At 39.0% G+C, this 22,110-nt stretch overlaps 1 protein-coding gene across 3 annotated transcripts in view; it reads right to left on the minus strand.

Annotated features, from left to right (window-relative positions):
* Positions 1–6,525: 6,525 nt before the first annotated feature.
* EFHC2 (EF-hand domain containing 2) overlaps positions 6,526–22,110 on the minus strand; it is a 62,741-nt gene continuing 47,156 nt past the window's right edge. For all 3 annotated transcript variants that reach the window (XM_069784990.1, XM_069784992.1, XM_069784991.1), the window contains 4 exons: positions 17,075–17,272; positions 16,385–16,477; positions 9,285–9,390; positions 6,526–6,848 (listed from right to left, as the gene is read on the minus strand). In XM_069784990.1, coding sequence (XP_069641091.1) covers positions 6,753–6,848; positions 9,285–9,390; positions 16,385–16,477; positions 17,075–17,272 — 493 coding nt within the window. In that variant the 3' untranslated portion in view covers positions 6,526–6,752. The remainder of the gene's footprint in view (positions 6,849–9,284; positions 9,391–16,384; positions 16,478–17,074; positions 17,273–22,110) is intronic.

The following is a 22,110-nucleotide window of genomic DNA, read 5'->3' on the forward strand; positions in this document are numbered from 1 at the left end:
CAGCACGCAGCGTGGACTCACGCTCTCCTCTGCCCGGTCTGCCCAGCTCAACCGGGACTACTCACAGCTGGCTGAAGCTCAGCCCTTCCTACATGTACCTTACACACTGCAGCGAGGCTGCAACCTGCAGCAAGGTTGAGGAGCAACCAAGCAGTCACCAAGCTTGACCTCAGTGCTCCTCTAGCAATGCTGATGGACCGTAAGAGTGGGATTCATCTCACCCGACGGCAATGGAAACATCTACTTCTAGCTAGTTGTTTTAAATCCCTTCAGAGCCAGTGCAGAGGGAGACAGTGAACAGCTAACAGGCCTCCTGTAGATATTCCTGTAGGCTAGTCGCTCCCTAGAGGTGCCCATCGCCCTTCCATCAGCAAGTAAGGGATCCAGAGAGCTAGTGCAGGTGCAGACATCTGCACTGCAGACATCTGAAGGCAAAGGACGTAAGTCTCACCCATAAACTCCACACTAATTTAGAGAAGGCTGCGTCCCACCTGCACCACAGCAGCTCTGCAAAAGGTCTTCCTCTTGTCTTTCAAGACAATGCCATTCTTCTGACAGATTTGCCTTTGAAAGTGGGAGCTCTCTCAAATACTGTTAGGCGATACAATGAATTTTTGCTGTTACAGATCATCCCACCACGCTGCTTGCCAGGGATCTGCATCAGATTTCAGAGAAGTTTGTGAATCAGCTCCTTTACTTCTCTTTGTTTGTAGTTCTTAATATGAAACTAGCCTGATGAAAGAGGAGAGCAAAGAGGACAGATGGCTAGGGTGAAGGGCAGATGAGGATAGCTAGTTTATTTGTGTGCAATACATAGCAGAAGAAACTTCCAGATGATTCAGAAATGACAAACTGTGCAGAGAAAGCATTTATATAATCAGTCTATAACCTTAATATATTATATCTATATTAACTTCTTTCCTCATCTTGGTTATGCTCCCTCACTGGTTTTAAACTTTACATTGGAAACTGGTAGGGACACGGACTTCACCCCACACCCCTGTCTGGCTTGTTTGACCATTGCCTAAAACATGAGTGCTGCTTCTGACTGGGTCTAAGTCAACCCCGTAAACAAACAACAAGAAATTAATTCAGAGCAAACAGTAACTTTACAAAGTCTTCTTTCAAGACAGTTTGAGTTTCCTCTCAAATGTTATCTATACTGCCCTCTAAAACCTAAAAATAATTTTTAAAATCTGACTGAGCTCAGATTGTGGTATTTTTTCCTCCTGATATTGTAACTTCTTCACAAACATGCTGCCATTTTGTCTTTCTCATTGTACTGGGGCTTGCTGGCTAAGCCACCTCAAAGAGGAAGAAATGCTGCAAGTAAATATGCAACAGATAAGTTACTGATGATTCAGGATATTATTGCTTAAAGAACTAATGTTTCCTTCCATGTCACTGAATAACCTACATATGACTACAATATGTTAAAAACTGGGAAACTCTTCTAATGATTAGTTCCATGTCTCAAACTATGGGAACACATAGAAGGGTCCAGCAAGCCAAGAGACCAGTGAATTACTATTAATGATATATGGACTGCTGTTCTCTGAATGCTGTCAAGTGACTGAAAACATCCAATATTTTGTTTATTGTGGAATTAGGATCCCTGCAGTTTTCCCACAGAAAGTTCAGAAGTTGAGTTGGGAGGCAGAAAAGTCTCCTGGGCTAAAAGGACAAGACAGAGAGAGCAGACACAGGAGTCAACTGAGCCCAAACTTTTCCTGTGAAGAGCTTTCCTACCATGAAGTAGGATCAGCATGAGGGACAAATGCAGAAGGAGGACTTCAATACCTTTTCATTTATGTAGATGAACATCTGTCCGACGTTGGTACGAATGGCTCTGTCTAGAAAAATACAGTAGCTGCCTGTATGATGGGCAGGACACAGGAAAATACTGCCTCGTGAGGAACTTGATTTTCGTCCACAGATTGTCTATGGCTGCTTGTGGCTACCACGCCTGAGGGGGCCCATCTGCTGGTGACCAGAGCAGGCACTCTGAGCTGGACAGGAGCAGAAGCTGATGCGAGGCCATGAGCTAACCAGCGTACCACCTGCACATGCGGACTAGTCCTCTTTGCCGTTTGCAGCCTGCCATTTGCTTGCAGCAGCAGCTATTCCAGAGAACTTGAAGCCTCTTATTCTCAAATGCCAAGTTGAGGAAATAAAAATTAACACTGAACACGCAACAGAGCCCAGCAGTGAGATGGGGAGCTGGTACTGTAATGTGAATCTCTTCGCTCCTGCCGTGGACAGCACAGATACTTGCGGAAAGAAGATATCTTTGGCTCCCCTACAGAGATCGAGAGCTGAGATTAATGGCAACTGTGAGGGCTGCCTTCCCCTTTATGCGATGCATGCTTTAAAGCTGTGGCCTCCTGCCATCTTGAAACATAATCCTGTGGTATTGTCTTCATTCAGGCCCCTCATCAGCAATGTGAAAAGAGAGAAGAAGCTGGTGGCAGGATTAGAGGAGAGGTTGAAATATTCTGGGCAGCATATGCTGTAAGTCACATTATACAGAGTATTATTGGACTGCTCATTGGCTAGGGCTTTCCCTTCTGGAAGCATTGCTGCTTGTAAAAAAGAAAACCTGGTGAAAAGTGTTTGTAACACATCAGACCACAGCATATGACACATTGTAAGCACAGTGACAAGCAAAATATTTGTCAGGCCCTGTCTGCCCTATTCCTAGGAGATCCTTTTGTGCTCATCAGGGTTATGCAAGATGCATGGGAAAAGAGGAGAAAGAGAAGTGAGAATAATAATTCAGAAAGGTATTAATAAACATCCTAAGATTACTGTCATCAGATGACCCATCTCAACCTTAAAACTAACTGAGTACCTTAGTCTTGGAAGGCTGTTTGAGACCCTCATTGTTTTAGAGGTAAGAAACCACCTTTTGTTGCCCAGTTTAAATTTATTTGTGGCAAATTATACCCATTTGTTCTTAGACTACCAATGTTCTTAACTGAAACAGATTATTTTCCTTGCTTGGCCATAAAGTATTTACAGAGGACTCATATTCTCTCTGAGACTTCATTTTATTTCACTAAATAAGTCAAGCTCCTTTAATCTCCTTTCTTATCTCCATTCTCTTGATCACCTTTCTAGTTCTTCTCTGCACTGGTTCCAGTTTGCAGTCACCTTTCTTGACCATAACCAGACCAGACCATGATTGACCAGATCTCTATACAGGGTGCCACATGAAATTATAAGAAATAATCGTTCTTGTACTATTTTTTTTTTTCCTGAAAGGAGGCTCCTCTTTGTCCTACACACATAAAGGAAGACAAACTAAAGTGAATTTCCTATCTCTAAAAGCTACTTGGGAAGTTCTAAATGTTCAGAGTCAATCTTTCTTGGAAACCCTCAGCTGTACAAGATTTCCACAACCTAAACATATCCTTCTGAAGTCTGGGGAACACTAAAAAAATTACAAGGGCAACAGAAGGGGGGGGGGGGGGGGGGGCAATAATGCAGAAGAATGGAAGCTTGCAACAGCAAGGACCAGCAGGAGAAAGAGACTTCCCTCAAAGCCTGAGGTACCCTTGCAGAACAGCTTCACCACTTTGCAGACTGAAGAGGAAAGACCCGTCACATCAGGAGAGATGCTGGAGCTAAGTGAGGCAGCCTGGTCTGCTCCCTATGTAACAACCAGAACAACTAAGAAAAGGTAATGGGTGATAGTAGTAAACTCCCTTCGGAGAGGTAGAGAGGCACCCATCTGCTGACCTGAGGCACTCTCTAGAGAGGTCTGCTGCTTTCCAAGGGATCGTATCAGGGATGTCACCGAGACACTACCAAGCCTTGTACCGTCCACTGGCTATCATCCACTGCTGTTGTTTCACATGGTCACTAGTGATACACCCAGACACAGAAGGCAAAGGCAGGGACTGGGAGAATGAAAAACCGCCCGCTGTAGGAGAAGATCAGGTTTGAGACCATCTAAGGAACGTGAAGGTGCACAAGTCCATGGGACCTGATGAGATGCATCCACAGGTCCTGAGGCAACTGGCGGATGAAGTGGGCAAGTCACTATCCATCATATTTAAGAAGTTGTGGCAGTATGGGGAAGTTCACACTGACTGGAAAAGGGGAAACATAACCCCCATTTCTAAAAAGAGAAAAAAGGAAGACCCAGGGAACTACAGGCCAGTCAGTCTCACCTCTGTGCCCAGCAAGATCATGGAGCGGATCATCCTGGAAACTATGCTAAGGCACATGGAAAATAAGGAGGTGATCGGTGACAGCCAACATGGCTCCACTAAAGACAAATTGTGCCTGACAAATCTGGTGGCCTTCTATGACAGGGTTACAGCCTTGGTGGATAAGGGAAGAGCAACGGACATCATCTACCTGGACTTGTGCAAAGCATTTGAACCTGTTCCACACAACATCCTTGTCTCTAAATTGGAGAGACATAGATTTGACAGATGGACCAGTCGGTGGATAAGGAACTGGCTGGATGGTCGCACTCAAAGAGTTATGGTTAATGGCTTGATGTTGAAGTGGAGACGCGTGACAAGTGGCGTTCCTCAGGGGTCAGTATTGGGACCGGTGCTGTTTAACATCTTTGTTGGCGACATGGACAGTGGGATTGAGTGCGCCCTCAGCAAATTTGCCACCAACACCAAGCTGTGTGGTGCGGTCGACATTTTGGAGGGAAGGGATGCCATCCAGAGGGACCTTGACAGGCTTGAGAGGCAGGCCCATGTGAACCTCATGAAGTTCAACAAGGCCAAGTGCAAGGTCCTGCAATCCCAAGCACAAACACAGGCTGGACGATGAGTGGATTGAGAGCAGCCCTGAGGGGAAGGACTTGGGGGTGTTGGTTGATGAAAAGGAAGGAATTCTTTACCGTGAGGGTGGTGAGGCACTGGAACAGGTTGCCCAGAGAGGTTGTGGATGCCCCATCCCTGGAAGTGTTCAAGGCCAGGTTGGATGGGGCTTTGAGCAACCTGGCCTAGTGGAAGGTGTCCCTGCCCACGGCAGCAGGTTTTGAACTAGATGATCTTTAAGGTCCCTTCCAACACAAACCGTTCTATAATTCTATGGTTCTATGGTTCATTTAAAGTGTCAAGCTCAGTCTTGGTGGCATGTTTTAAAAAACTTCAGCTTTCATCAAACTGGCTTCAAATGCAAGTTATTGTTTTGGCTCCAGACACTACCCCCATGGTCAGACATTTTTCTTGTCATGTAAGAAACCATTTTCCTCTTTTGGATCAAAAAGCAGTACATGGTCTTGTCTACAACTTGGAGCACTTTAAGGAGTTTTCACAGTTTTCTTTTTGACCCCCTGGACACAGACCATCACTTACCCATTTCATTGCAAACATCTGCCTAAGTAGCAGCAACACACATAATTATGCCTTGCCTCAAGTCCTTTTTTTGCTGACAAAAAAGTAAAAAAGCTGCCAAAAGCTTATTTTACCATATGGAGGGAAAAGAATTTCTTCTCAGGAGCTGGGGGGGCTAGAGAGAAGACATACAATTAAAAATTTCATTTACACTATCATGCAAAAGTGCAGCGAGGTATTTCTAAATGGAATCATGATTCTAAAAGAGATCTCCAAGTTTCCAAAAAGATAGAGATTTACTGAATTAAGTTATTCTCTGAACTATTGTCTTTCCCTCAGTTTGGGGATTTAGATACGTTGAATTCTCATCTTTTTAAATCAAAAAACTTCCTCCCCGAATTGTAATTTCAGATTACAGAAAGCGCAGGGTTCTCAGTCTACCAAATGTGTTTCCCAGCCACTGGCAGACATGCACTGGCTTACACCTCTTCCCCTGTGGAACCACCATGGATGAGTCAGCTCCCCCCCTTCACCTCAGCTCTTCCATTCTTTAATCTGGCATAATTACTTCTCTCACAAAAGCATGCAGTAAATTCAGATCTAATCATGGCTTTGAGCTGGCATAAGCTTAAAAAGATACAAAAATGCTAACAGGAACTCCAGTTACTCATTGCAATTTTGAGCAAAGAGAAAGGCATCAATTAATTTTCAAAGGACAAGTACAGTGCTACTGCAAGAAAGTTGCATGCTAAAATTGTACTGAAACATCTTCTTTTCATATATGTTTCACCCAAGTAAACTTGGGTGTCTATTAATCTGAGTCACATTTAAAACAACAGCAAGAGCTGATAGCTTCCGTGCCATGCCTGCAAAATAATTACTTCTACATTGCAAGGCTATAATTATCTCTGATACCAGAGCAACTTTATACTGTGCTAAAGCCTTGCTAGTATTTCCTCCATAAAATAACAAACTTTGACACAAACAGTACTTAAGCATCACCACAGAGATACAGCAAAAACACAGATATAAGCTAAAGAGCAAGAGAGGAAATTTGAATGGAATTACCTTATTGTGCTAATATAGTCCGACCTAATATTTTAAGGGGTCATCCAAGAACCTTTGTTTGCAGAACAAAGCAGGGTCAGTCAGATTTTGCTCTGTTTGACTCAAAGATTTCCCAATACTTGTAAATCCTCCATATAACCAGACACAAAGATTAGAGGACACAGTTTTAATTATGCTTGTGTAAATATAAAAGAGTACCGTTGATTTAGACAAGTTTGAAAAACACACAAAGTATATATCTATGTTGAAATAAGAAATTAAATGCAATAAAACCTATATCTGATCTTTTTGTTTTACAAGGAATGTTTTCAGTATCTGTCTAAGTTAAGCTTTGGAGCTGAAACAGTAATCCAAAAGCAGTGCCTTGCACAGATCAGATTATTCTTCCTTGCCAAATAGATCATCCAGAAGAGGTAAGTATTTGATCCCTTTCACAGGAATGGATGGTGGTTGTCCGCTCCAGTCATCTTCATTCTGAAATTAGTAACCCGAAGAATATCTTAGAATATAATATTGAAAACAAGAATAATTAAAAGCTGGTCAACATAAGATTGAATGAGCTGCTTCATTTCCACATACAAATCTGTGAAAAAGTGGACCATAATATAGCACATCCTCTTAAAAGATTACTACACGCACATTTTTATCAAACTTGCAGAATATTTTATTAAAAATATTTTCGATCATTAGCCCTTTTGCTGATATTTTCAAATTAAATAATGCTATATTTTCTTTATTAAGATGCTTATACTTGAAAATCTTGCAAGTCATCTATATCTCAACACCAAAAATCATACAAAATAATGAGAGAGAAAGAAGAAAAAAGTCAGCTAAACAAGCACAACTCTGTTGCTGAAATCTATCTGTCAAAGACAGGTACTGTAGCCCCAAAATATTGCTGTTAATTCATGGTAAGTCATGAACAGAATGACAATTGGATTCTAAAGTTGAATGAGATTTAAATCCCTTCCTTTCTCTGATTTTTTCCATTTCTTATTGATCTCTTCATTAAAATATTCTTGTACTGTACCAAAGATAGCCTAGGTATTGCAGCTAACTAACAAAATAATAATGTTGATAAAACTCTGTAAACTATACTGGCACCAATTTGGGCGCAGTTCATTAAAAACAGTGCTATATGTCAGTATGACAGTTACAGCCAGGCTTTGGAGCTGATGAGGAACTGATTATGCCAGCATGATGACGACTGATTACAATTTCTGTTGATGTTCTTTCTTCCTTTTTGATTTCAGCTGTAACCTTCCTCACATAACTCCATGTACCATTCTCAACTGGGCCTCCTGGGCATCAGCCACTCCTGGAAAGCCCATCCACTGGCTGTCCTCCAAGGAAAGATAACATCTTCTTCATACCCAAACAAAACCTCATCTCTTATGCCGATCAGAACACCACAAATGTCCATTTCAACCTCCTGCTTATTTCACAAGCACCTTTTTCTCCACACCTTCAACTTGTGAAGGCTGCGTCTTGGTTCCACCGCCACTTGCAGCCCACCTTCACCCCATAGAAGCCATCTCATTCCCTCACCTGCCAGAAATCAAGTCATGCTCAATGGCTAGATAAGCCATCCTGTGAGGGGAAAAAAAACGGTCAAACACATTCAACAGCAAGTGTATCTGTGCCTCTGCTTCTTTCACCCTTGCTTTTTGGTACAGAGCTTAGCACCACCTTCAAGGCAAAAATCCTCTGGGCACAGGCTCTGAAATTCTTTTTGTTTCTGTGGTACTGAGGCTCACGAAGCCCCTTATCCTGACACAACCTCCTGCGAGCAGTCACTGTTTAAGTAGAGTTATAACTTAAGCACAGAATTCTTCCGTAAAATCAAAGAATATCCACTGAACAAAACCTAATGCACACTTTGAACCACAGGACTGCTGTATAAAACACATGGAAGGGCTTTGATTTTATCTGTACAAGATGGAAAAATTGTTGTTAATGACAAAGTGAAAAAGAAACCACTATGGAAAGCAGAGCAAACCAGCAGCATTGGGCCCTCATGAGATGCTACAGAAGAAAGAGCTGGTAAGCCAAGTAAGAGAGAGGAGTCGAGTTAATAGCACATTACTTGAGGAATATTGGTTTAAACTATGTAGCCGTTGAACTTGAATTTAAAGGAATGCTATGTTTCTAAACGGTTTGAATACAATCAAACACATCCTGTACAAGTATAGCAACACATTGGCTAGGTCAGAACAGCAAAACTATGTGTTGGCAGAAGGGCTTCGGATTTATCTGTTATGAAGTTTTTAAAAATCAGTAAAATTGCCTTATGCGCCATCTATTTTAAAATGTTCCATTCAGCACAAGATGGCAAGATCAGATTAATCTCTGCAGTTTGTTGATACCACATCTTTATTTACCCTAAGTAGCAGGCTGGTGGAGATACACAAACTTGATCCATCAATACTGTTCTTGCTGTACGCCTACCCGTGATGTGGTGTACTATATACAAGGTTCTATGGAGTTATAAAAAATATATAGCTATTTTCTGCAGTGTCAGTGGTGTTTAAACTATTTCCTGACTACCTCAGCAAGCAAACAGATCGTTTGACATATGACAACAATATTTGTGGGTGAAGCGGTATTCACGCCCATTGTTCATGGACAAATACACCTGTTTCCCCTTCTCTTTTTTTTTTCTTCTACAAAAATGTCACAGACATGTGACACCTATTAGGCATGGGGGTGTTACAGGGCTCCTCGTCCCGGTTTAACTTCTCTGCTTCGTTCTAAATATCCCAGAAAAAATTAATTACTTGAAGAAAACAGGTGCAAATACGCAAATATGAAAACCATTGTGGTCTCCATTGGATAAAGCACTCATGTTAACATTGGACAAATTATATCAATGTACTGTACTGTTCCTTTGCTCAGATACACTGGTTTTACCTTGAAAGGAATCTTTATCGTCTGGCAAGCAGGGATTTGATTCTCTCTCCAGTTCAGCCCATCCACAAACTTCTTATATTCCACTTGCTTATGGTCATTTTCAAACCTAAGCAGAATATCCATAAGATGACTCAAGGTTAAAGGAAATTTTTAACAAAGTTGTATCATATTACATACAGCATACTAATGCATTACCTTTTGGATAAAAATTTTTTACTCCTTTGTTACCAAACACCAGCAGGAGTACAGAAAAACACTACCAAACTCTCAAAAACTTCTATATCATACATTCTATTCCATATTCTTACACCTTATTATTATCTCTCATAGTAGAATTCAACTTCTTTAAGGTTTATTACATTTCAAGTAATTTCATTTTACTTTTGAAGCTTTGCCCAACCTTTTCCAACACTGGGAACTCACAATTGGTGACAAAGATAGAGTTGGGATGATCAGTGTATGATTCCTTTGTGTAGAAAAGAAACAGGTAGAATGACACGAGAGAGCTGTGTTATAACACAACTGACGGCTTTATATGATTCTACAATCATTTCCTGAAAGCAATCCTTCAGAAATGCTGTTTGGATACATCTTGGGATCATTTTACAATTGACAAACACACAGCTCTCTAACCTATCAAATAATAGCCAGATTTAAAAATCACAAGCCTTGTCATTTGGCAGTTGTTTCATGGCATTGTTCTTTATTTGTATGGAATAAATATATATATATTTGTGTCAATTATGAGGGTCCCCTAACTGCATGAAGATATATATGCCGCCAGCTAAGGTCTACAGGTACATGTGGAACATGCTATCTCCCTCCCTCAAATTTCTAAAATCATTACCCTGCACTAACAAACCCCATGGGAGCAGATTTGTAAGTCACATCATCCTTCTGCCATTGATTTGGATGAAGCAGCTTCAGCAAAAAAGTCCTCAATTCAGCAGAACACTTAAGTGATTAAGGCACTTGGGAACCACTGTTATTTCAGTGGGACTAGTCAAATGCTTGAAAGATACCCACAAGCTGAAGCTACCATGCAAATCATTCTTGAAATGAACAGCTTAACTGCTCTGCTATAAATACCATGCTAGCAGTTTCTGTGAATGACATCTGTCTCACCTAACACTAACTACATATAAAAGGGACCTCATTTAGGCATATAAGCCCACCCTGGAAGTGTCTGTGTTTCACTGGGGTCCATGGAGAGACATATACAACTAGCAAGACTCAGTACCTACTCTTTGGTGGGAAACATCAGCTTAAACAGTTCTGCCCTATAATCTGGTGAGACAAATACTACTGCACAGGAGCAAGATCATCTCCAAGAAACAAGTCTTTTAAAAAATTATTTTGTCTTGTTCTTAAAGAAATAGCACTGCACAAAACATGGGCCTCAAAACCCTTCAATCACTGCAGAATGTTCTGGTAAAAATTAAGCATGAAGGTACTTTAAGGGAGAATTTACAGCACGAACTTGGAAAACAATACCGGAGAAGAGGAGAAATATATCTAGTGACAAAAATAAACTGCAATAAACTGCAACTCATCCTCTCCTTCTCCTCCCCCCACACCTTTCATTTAATAGTCAGCAGGAGAGATAATAATAAAATATACTGAGAGCCATAAACAGAGACGCTAGCGATAAACTGGAATGTTAAGTACAGAGAGTTACGCTGAAGATGAAAGCAAAGTCAGAAAAGAATGCTACTGTTACTAGTATTAAAGAGGAGCCTGAAACATTGCCAATGAGAAACCCTCCTATGATAGCTTGCTGCTTTATAATAGCTCACATGCAAGTTAACATTTTCATAAAGCCTTGCTTTTGGGGAATATATCCACTACATAAGAAAATTATCATTCCCACTTCTAGGGGGTTCTTGTTTCTTTCAGATTTTTTTGCAGGTGGCAATTGGGAAAAGAAAGGAGTTTTGCATTAGAAGTAACGAGACAATAAAAAAGCTTATACCTCTTGGCAAAAAACTATGGCACAAAGATTTTTAATTTCAGAACTATCATAATGATTGTTTTCTTTTACTATATATGTATTTATCTTTTGCTCATTGTGAAAAGTCAAAAGATTAAGTCTACTGCCAAGATGCAGAGCTGCATAAGCAGGATTTTTAAATAAAGAACAAGTGAAGGCGTGGAACTAGTTGAGGCAATGAAGTCAAGGAAAGCATTGCTTCTGCTTTCGACAAACTTTAACAGGGAGAAAAGTCCTTTGATGTGACAGCACTGGCAAACTGAGATGACAACATGGGCATGAAGCTAACTATAACTAAAGATTTTAACACGGGCAGAGGAAACAGAATTCCTAAATCCCATATTTCAATAGCTACAGAAAGCAGCTTAAAATATTACTCCAGAATAATCCAGAAAGAAAAAAAAATAACCTACTCTTTAGTTCTCTTGCTTGCTGTGACTTACTGTATCAATCTACTAAAAGCACACACTTGCAATTTGGCACAGAGTATCCAGATGGACTAAGGAGATGTTATCAATTTGTGCATTGTTAGGACAGAGATGTCATACATTTCAGTGGCTGGAGTTAATATGACTGAAAGTGACAGTGCTCTTCAGGAAAGGAAATTAGATTTGTCTTATCAAGAAGATGCAACAAAGATCTCTTGAAACCATGCTTCTCTTCAGTTTTGCCCTATGACTTCACCAATGCATGTGATTTTAGACTATGAAATCACTCCCCCATCCCTATCATAGTTTGCAGAGGTTTTTTTTTTTCCTTTGACATTACAGAAATAATCGCACATTTCTGCTTCTAAAAATATATTCATAATTAAATACTCCAGATACGTGAAAAATCTGGTTAAATCCCATTATGACCATTCCTGAGGATGCTTTGGTGAGTAAAGGCTACTTATAAATATTTTTTCTTTCCCATCAAGAAATCTGTAACCAAAACATTTATGTGAAAAGTTCATGTACATACAGAGGTTTTTTAATTCCTTAGTTTTGAATAACATTTATTAAGAAGTTAATCTTATAATAGAGGAGAAGTATCATGCTGCTTTAACCTTAGAGAAAATGTTGGGATTCTTCAGCCTGTTTGATAGTCTCTGTGTAACACAGGTATAAACTTAAATTGTCATAAACTGCTCATAAGAAAAGATTTAAAACAGCAAGCATGGACAAATATATGCAGCTGATCAGTATGAATTAAGTAAGGGCTACCACCTTGTGTATACATTTATTCACATCTTGAACAAGTATAAATTGAACCATCAGTTCCTCGGGACACTGAATAACAGAAATAATTTCTTTTAAGAGATCCAAATATTAATGCTAGAGAGTCTTTTCATCACAAATGGCATAGGGAGTCTCAGGCATCAAAGCTAATGAGCAGAAGACAGAGTGCAGGAGAAAGATCTTGTGACCATTTCCAATCTTGCTCCTGCTACCAGGACACTTGCTGTAGCAGGAAAAGAGGGCTTGCTTCCTGAAAGAAATAGGTCAGCCCTAAAAAAACATTACAGGTAGGCAACTAGGTAAAAAATTATTACCCAGCCACAAACCAGGGCAAAGCTGAGCAGGCAGGAGCAGCCTGGCCTGGCCTATTAATGACTTGAGAACTGGGATGACCATGTAGAAGGCCCATTGTTATCAGGGACTGCTACCTGAGATAGTAGGGATTAACTTTTTCAAAACAACAAGCCCCCCTCCAGAGTCCAATAGTCCTACCCTGGTACTGTGGAGAGGTGAAGAACTACACAGCTGCTTTTAACAGAAATTAACTGACATATTTTAAAAAATAGGGACATATGCTTAACAACTAAACTAATGCAGAACAACCAATGTATAATATTTGTAAACTTGTCATCCATTCTTTCTTCGCTCCATTTTTTCTTTCCTTATCTGCCAGCTGTTTATATAACCTCTAGGGAAGGACTGCATCTTTTTAAGTCCTTGTTAGCATACATTTAGCATTGCAGTAAATAGAAATAACAGAAAAAAAAACCCTAAATTCATCACTTGAGCACTTTAGCAACATTTATTTATTAAACAAACTATAATTGTTCATTATGCCTGCATAAATTTAAAGAAATGTTTACAATGACTACTGTAGTTTTCTGGCAGAAACAATTGTGTACCATCTGCACTGCTCAATACATTGTGATTAAAAGTCTGTATTGCCTTGTGATTAAAAAACTAAGTGAGAAAATGCTGATGGAGAAAGGAAATGCTTTTTAATAAGCCAGCTCAGGTAAACTGGAAAAAAGGACACATTGTTGGGTACCTAAATCCTACTATTTCACCATCCCACAATTAAATATATAAATTTACACTAGACAGACAATATGAAAGGGTCTTATAAAACCTCAGTCTTTGTGCTAATTCTCCCTGTACTCTGTGGAAACTGAATGGTCTTTGGGTACAGTAAACAAAGTGTTGGGTCATCTGGAGGCGACCACAAAATTAGACAGTAACTTCTAGTCCCATCCCATGCTTTTAATGAGTGACAGATCATTGCAGTATAATTTACAAATGTAAATAATAAATACTTTAAGAGTATTACCTTTCAAAATAGAAAAATAGAACCATTAAGTCCTACAGAAAGTCTTTGCCACCTAATCTCAGATAGCAAAGCTGAATAAACATATAGCTTCAGTCTTCAACTATTATCTGATCACATCATCTAGCATCATTTTATAGCTGAATGGGGTCCAGCTAGTGCATTAGCTATATATACTGATTTTGTGGGAATCAATCCAACAACTTTTATTGTACCACTTTTTTCCTTCAAAAATACAGATATACACAGCAGGAACACCACCACCACCACCACTTGCTTCAGAAACATCAGTTGACACAAAATTACATGCTTCCTCATTGGAAAAAAACAGGGAAGGAATATTGTTGACAAACTTTGCCCACATTGAATTGCATGCTCCCCAAGAGCGAGACTGTTCTTCATTAACAATAAACCTGCCTGTTTCATGATTCTTCAGTCTCAAAACTACAGGAAGCAAGAGGAAAGAAAGAGAAAAGTCTAAATCTCAGGCAGCCAACTCTACTCATCGATTTCTAGATTACTGGAAATTAACTCCTATTAAATAGACCTCAAAAAAAAAATCTTTCCCTAACTCTGCACCCTCATGAAACAATTAACTTACCAAGCAGCAACAGCTACACACATTATTAAGACTGTGACAATCTTCATTCTTACTTGCAGTGCAGTGACTCACCACAAACTGCCATCTTTCGAAGCAGCTGATATGTAACTTAGAACTGGCATTACATATAGCACGCTATCATATGAAGTACTTCTCACACTGATTTCTGAGGCCCAGCTTCACACCATTTATCTTTCTCATGCAGAAATCTCAACACAGGCTGGCCACAGCCCCTTTAGAATCAAAGGAAAATGGATGGTAATTTAGAAATCCAGCTCTTACACAGGCTGAGGAGATAACTATTCCCTTCTCCATCGTCTAGAGAAAGAACCTCCAGCGGGTGAATCCTAATTCAGCTGTCATGGGTACCTGGCTAAAGCTGGGTGAAATCCAGCCCTTCGTTTTCTCCTTGTCTTCTAAGCTTATCTCTAATTTTTATTACAATATACCGGGCTTTTTCTTTTTAACTGCCTACACTGAGACTCTTCAGGAGAGAAGAGGTTCATTTCACAAAAGCTTTCCCTGGTATAAATTCACAAACAATAAACATATCTCTGGAGCCTATGATGTGCCAGGCTTGTCTGTTTTTCATCAGCATTGAGTTAGTACATAAAGGAAAACCTCCAGTCCCTTGTCTGTGCATCTATTCAATTTCAGCCTTTATGAAGTGGAAACTATGAGAACCCCTTGTCCAGTACAGGAAGTCAATTGTCCTCCAACACTTCTTCTGTTGGGCAGCTTAGTGGGAGATCTAAAAAATGAGTTTTAGATTAATGCTAAGATTCAGACATGCTTATGATGACTAATGCTTCTAACCTAACTGTCACAAGTGATGAACAGCAAATTGCCAGAGTCATCTATCTGGCTACTGCAGGGAACTATTCTGAAAGTTTTTGGTCTGGAAACAGGGGCTTTGTGAAAAATAGCCCCTTAGGCTTCTTAAAGCAGTCTTGTTGCTATTGATTTAAGTAGGAAGTCTTGCTTACAGTACAAAGATGCTTCATTAAAATGGATTCCACATTTCTGCCAGACAAGAGTCTTTTCATTATTCGATAAATCCAGATGCTTAGTTTGCAATTCCTCCTGAAATCAAGAAGCATATCTACCTAAAAGCATCTAAACATGACAGAAGACAAGACCTGCTTCTGCTTTTGACACAGTATGAAGGCACAGACAAAACATTTAAGGATTTCCCACAAGGGAAAGAAGAGACCAAAGAGCATGCATTTAAACCTATTACCAGAAAATCTGGCCATGAAAACCAAACTCAACATGACGTAAGTGTTCAAAACACCACAGGTTACTCTGAACTACTCTTACTCTAGCCTTTAATACAAGCACTGAATACTAGTTCTTTTCACTTCTATTCCCATTAATACAGCTAACCAATAATTTGTCTCGAAACAATTAAATGTTCTATAGAAAAATACCAAAACCATGCCAACACTCCTTTACCTTTTTAAAAATTACAATAAAATCTGTTTCAGGTGAGATTAATGGGAACAACTTTTATTTACTACTGATGCTGTCTACTTGCTTCGAGGACATTTCATTGTATTCATCTTGGTACGTTCCTTAAAACTCACATAATGTGCTTTCACAAGATTATTGGTTTTACTTTACATATACTCAGGAACAACTAATGCAAAAAAAAAGTGAATCTCATTGATAATTATAAGTATCAGTATCTGATTCCCATAAGACTAATTCCATAGAATTCTGGAAAAAACCCAGATGATCTACCATGCCACACAAAATGAAGACAAGTTGCTAAGACAGATGCACCTCAATTGATCATAAATATTCTATAAATAGGAAAGTCCCCATGTGTATAGAGACAAAATCAGCATTATGAAATTATTAATCTTATATAAATGACAAATTCTTAAGAACTGTGTCTGCAGTAGATATTTAGCATTGATTTGCACCCATGCATGCAGGTCATACTATCTGCCCTTAACTTACATGGTCAGTAAAGCTTGCAGATTATCATCAGCCAGTGGCAATTTAAAGGACTTGCAAATAGTCCTGCACATCTCATGGGGCAGCACTCCACATCTACACAAACAGAAGGAGAGGGGGAGAGGTTTACATTAGGTATTTTCCAGTTTTACTGCAAGTGAATGTTGCTGTGAACTGGAAAACATGTGAGGAATATCAGGGTGAAGGGTAAAGAAAACAAGGTTTTATGAAATTTTGCTACTACAAAGCCGAGAAACTTGAAGTGTACATGGTGGCCTGTCTCCCCCATGCTGAGGTCTTTAGTGATTCTCTGTGATTCTTTATCTGTGACATCAGAGAACAAAAAGGCCAAATGAGTCATAAAAAGCATCAGCTACAAATCCTTTCTTTTTTCCCTTAAATCACCATTTTTCCTCCTTGATTTAAAATACTGTGTTTTGCCTGTGAACAGGCATCTGATTATGTCACAGAATATTCAGTATAGCAGCTATAATAAAAAGTCCACAAACAAAATGAAAAAGAGACAAAAAGGCTATCCTTTTGTTGTCTACTGTCAAGTGCTGAGAGAGGCTTAACATTACAAATAATATTCTTTGGCTGTAATATATCATTTGCTCAGCAACAAGCAGAAAGTAGGTAGGTTTACAAGCAGAGCTTCCCAAATAACGCTTAGGATAAATAGAGGAAACTTACTTTTCACGGTCATTGTATATAAGCACCGCAGACAGTTGTTCAAAATTCTCAAAGTTATTTTTCTTTAGCTGTTGTTGAGCAGCTGAAAGGAGGGAGTGGAGGTCTATTTCATATTCATCTCTCACACTGTAATAGCGCCCGAGAGTCAAAATTTCATGTTCTGAAAATGCTCCATCAGTGATCCTGACTATCAAATTTCTGTTCACAAAAACAACAGCCTACATTAGTTTTAAGTAAAGGAGTTAAAACCAGTTAATAATCACTAAATTTAAGGGGGGGAAGGATTAAAGTGCACTCATCATAAAATGCTGTATTTAGATCTTTAAAGAATGGATCTACTTAAATTTTAAATCCAGATCTGTTCAAGTAGGTATAATGGAAATTACCCGAGCTCTTAAACTTTTGCAGAATGTCCACATTTCCACAGTAGTTGGCTATGGATACAAAACCACATAATAATGACTGAAGCCTTTTCCCAGAGGTGCCATACTGGCATGGAATATTAGCAAAGATTAATTTTATCATTGCATTTATCCAACAAGATAGTGAATTAACAAGGTATTACCTTGTTTTGTTCCTAATTATATTTTGCATTCTGCAGCACATGATTAATTATCTGTAAACACAAAGCATGCATAACAACAGCTGCATAAAATGGAGAGAGAGAATTAACAACATCAGAGGAGAAGTGGGGCAGAAGATCCCAACAGAGAACAGAATGTTAAGTGTCAAGCCACACTTCACAAAGTATTGTAAAAGCTGGCCCTGATTGGTAACTTTCAGGGGAAAGCTGGTGGGAGGAAAACAGGAATTAGTCACAGAGAGAGAGGGAAGAAAATTACACCCAACTTGTAATCACAAGCCCTCCTGGCAAGAATGGAAGACAGGAGGCAGTAGCAAGACCAGCTTATGCTTGGACACTGTCAGCAGAGAATCATGCAGGGAAGAGCCTGAGGTGTGCTCTCCCAAGATTGCGTGTGCTGCTCAGACAAATCAGCCCAACCCAAGAAGAAGAAATGTTCCTGAGATCCATCTGATGAGCCAGTGCTGGCACTGAATGACGAGTCATTCCTAATATCAACAATTTTTGGCTGGTAATAGAGCTGGAGTGATTTCTGGGTAAGCTCCTGAAGGCACTTGTATATCAGCAAATGGACACAAGCTTTGGAGCTTAAGAACCAGGTCTAGTAATTACAGTTCAGAACAATCTCCCTCTGCTTTATATTGTTGGTAGAGTGGAGGAGAAGGACTAATTTTAAAGACTACATTGTCTTTGCAGTAGGGGTTTTGTTGCCTTCAATGATTACAGAGTTCTTCATATGTCCTGGATGTTGACACAACATAAGGGAAGAAAAACACCAGTAGCAAGGTATTCAAGGAAACCTAGGAGGCTTCCTGCTCTCCTGGAAAAAACTGGCCTGAACTGTAGGTTACCTCAGCTGCTACAAGGCCTCTTGAAAAACCTGGCTTAGTGTAACTACATTAGCGTTATGATCCCAAACATCTGCCTCTGGTGAACTCAAGTTCAGGAGGATTTTTTTTAACAGCAAGCATCAACATAGGCCTATGTCCCTCAGTCAAAATTAGATTAATTATATATGATACTGCTGGATAAACTGCACTAAGAGTAAGCTTCACCATAATTGTTGATGCAATTAGAGCTGTACCTTGTGGTACCCTTGAGGGTACTGCATCACTGTGATTACATACCGATCTTCAAAAACTAATGGAAGAAATTATTAGTGATGCACAAAGTTCGGACACAAAACTCAAACTGCTGTCTGGAGAACAGTTAAATTCTTGAATGAATCTGATAATGGGTGTCTTAAGATCCACACGTGAACTGAAAGCACAGAAACTTAGTACCCTTCCAAATTGCAAAATTTTATCAACAAATATAATTTTTCACTTGCTTCCTCTCAGAGGCTTGTGCAGTCCTGTTCAAATGAAGATATCTCTTCATAGAATATGATTGCACTTATACAGCTATTCAAAAAAGGATGTTAAACACTCTATAGTGTCTACTTTGACTCAACTGCTGCTTTTTTCATATTAAATAAATCAGAAAGATCCTTTATTTGCAGTGGCAGGAGATAAATATAAGGACAAGACACATTGTTGACAGTAGCAAACCTTATTTGAGATTATGCAAACTCAATGACCAAAACTTGGTCCATCTATTAATATTATCATTATCTTGTCAGTATTATTTTTCCACTTACTGAATATTATTATTTGTTTTGTAGCAGCATTCAGAGATCCAGTCAAAACTGAAGCCTCTTTCCTGGAGCCTGCAGTAATATTACTGCAAACACAAAGAAGAGGACAATACTGCCTGATAAGCCTGGCACTCTAAATGCTTGGGCTGGCAAAGCTGAAAGCATGTAGATAACATCACCCATCTGAATATTTCCACAGACTGGATTTCTATACATGGCACAGATTTTTCCAGTGTCAGGATTTTAAAGGTCTTCTATTTTCTCAAGTCAGTCAGTGACAATCAAAGTCACCACCCCCACCCCCACCCCCCGACAAAATTATTGTCTCCTTTGGGAATTAAGGAATATTTTAGTGATTGCTAGGGACTAATGAGCGAGACCCAAGATTCGCAAACAGAATTACATCTAAACTCCTCCTGACAAAAAGAAACAAGCTGCAACATTTGTTCCCACAGCTTAGTTATCTTTTGTTTTACTTTTTTTTTTTGTTGTTGTAGAAGAATAAGACAGATTGCAATCTGAATTTGGTAAAGAAAGAAGAAATAATAATTAACTGCTTAAGAGAGCTCTTTCTCAAGCTGAATTGAAGACAGGCATCTTTGTTAAACCCACATGGTTCTTTGTCTCTAACAGCGGTCTTGCAGTAGCTTATGAGAAAAAGCAGTCTGGATAGGATCATGTGATGCACAGGCATCTAAGTTTTACTTATTTTTTTCTTCTCTTTTTAAGAAAGCTTTCAATAGTTTTAACGATAGCTTAGGTGATAGCTTCAGTGTACACAATGTATATATTTCCTGGACAATGATTTGGGTTCTGAATGTAGTTAAAGTAAACTGTATAACTACAATTCTGCTTCACTACATCATACTTAGAGGTGTATTTTTAAATGCAGCTCATATAAAATTACAGAGGTAGAAAGGAAGAAATCTGAACAAGCAAATTCAGAGCACAGTAAAGCTTTAGCTATATTTAAGATAAGAAAAGAGGATTATCATGTTGGTTGAAGCTGTCATAGAGATAATTGCCTGTACTAAAAATAATCATTTGTAGTTAGTTATAATCATGAAATGCCATGACAGATTAAAAATAAACAGTGATGTACACAAGAAAATACAAAACTGAAAGAAAAGTACATATTCTATTCACAGAAAATATCTTTGACTTTTCACAGGTGCAAAGAGTGCTCTCATCTTTGTCATTAAAATGTTTCTTTTGTTCTAAAATAAGATACATGGATAATAAAAAGAAGAGAGCCTTTAGATTACTGGGTATAATATGAATGAACAGAAACAAAATCTACTATCACTATAAAGCACAGAAGTTAAATGTTCCATAGAGGCAAATTCTTCCTCTGGCAGTATGAATGCTCCCTGTTAGACCCTCTGCAGTCCCACCACAGGAGGGATATAGACCATTAGTAGGTGCTCAGGCTGGCCCAGGTGAGCATTGAGGCCAAGAAAACATTTAGTAGTGGGTTCCCCTGCTTTCTCTCTTGCTTATGGAGAGGGCTACTGCATTTTTGTTGCTGAAACCAAGTGCCTCACTACCATATGACTAGACATATCTTACTCCATGCCACAGAACAGCACTACCCTAAATTAAACAGCTGGGCTGTTCACAGCTGCACAGAATACGACTGTGATTAAATTTACACTCAACTGAGCCTCTTCCTGATAAAATAAAAATCTTTCCCTGCTGTTTAAAAGCATACTCATCCCTTCTAAAAGTATGCTCCACCAATTTTCATCATGCAAATGTTCCAAAACTTTGACCTGCTCTTAGTGCCTTTAAGAAGATGAAGTTTTACAGATTATTATTTCATAATTTGAATTAAAACCATAATTATTTGATTTCACAGTTATTGTGCACATAAATTAAAACCCTTTTCCAAGTGCTATAAAGTTTCTCCAGACATACATTAACTTTAAATTTTGTCCCCTTCTTACTCTAGTAATAACATTTTCCCTCTTAATGCAATTAACAATTCAAAATCTTGCTTCTGTTGAGTAAAATACCTGAGTCTAGAAATATTTTGACCAAAAGCTGCCAATAACTATGGCCCCTTTTAGTTTAAATACTACCTTTTAATCACTTATCTTTCATTTCTGAATACCAGTTTGTTTTGATTTCTCACTACTTCCACTTTGAACTGATGGAAGAACCTTCTGCTGATCTATATCTCTCCCGAGATATTTCAGAAGCAATTTCTGCCTTGGTTAACATTCCTATAGGGATGACATTCCACATAATATACATCTACTTATATGCTTTAGTTATTATGACAGTTTCTAAATACATAGTGTATTACCACTGTGAAAACCAAATGCTTCTAGCTAAAATTTCCTCCTCTGTTTGACATCATTAACTTTACCAGTACCCAACACAGTTCATACGCTCAAGTATTCTGGCTGTGGGATAAACTGAAATCAGCTTACATTTGAGCATGATCCTCTTTCAAGTATCTATACATTTCCCATTGCCATATCTGGATCATTGCCAGAATCCAGATTTCTACTCCCCCTATCTACGGTAAAATTACTATCCAAGCATTAATTATTGCTCTCGCTACTGCTTTCCAGTCTTTTTTAAAGATGCTTACAACTGCATTCTATAATTTCAATACACCTCGATTCCATGAAGACTCTCTTTATCAATTATTCAAAACCCAAATAACACCATTTTCAGCAGGCAACTCAAACATTCCTTCTTGAATTTCAAAACAACTAATTAATTTTTTTGACTCTCAGGGTGGACTTTTCTTTATCCTTCAGTGTACATATTACTGCGGGCTTGCCTTTCTTCACAACACCCTATGCC

This window comes from Haliaeetus albicilla, chromosome 6, assembly GCF_947461875.1.
Source record: "Haliaeetus albicilla chromosome 6, bHalAlb1.1, whole genome shotgun sequence".
Taxonomy (NCBI): domain Eukaryota; kingdom Metazoa; phylum Chordata; class Aves; order Accipitriformes; family Accipitridae; genus Haliaeetus; species Haliaeetus albicilla.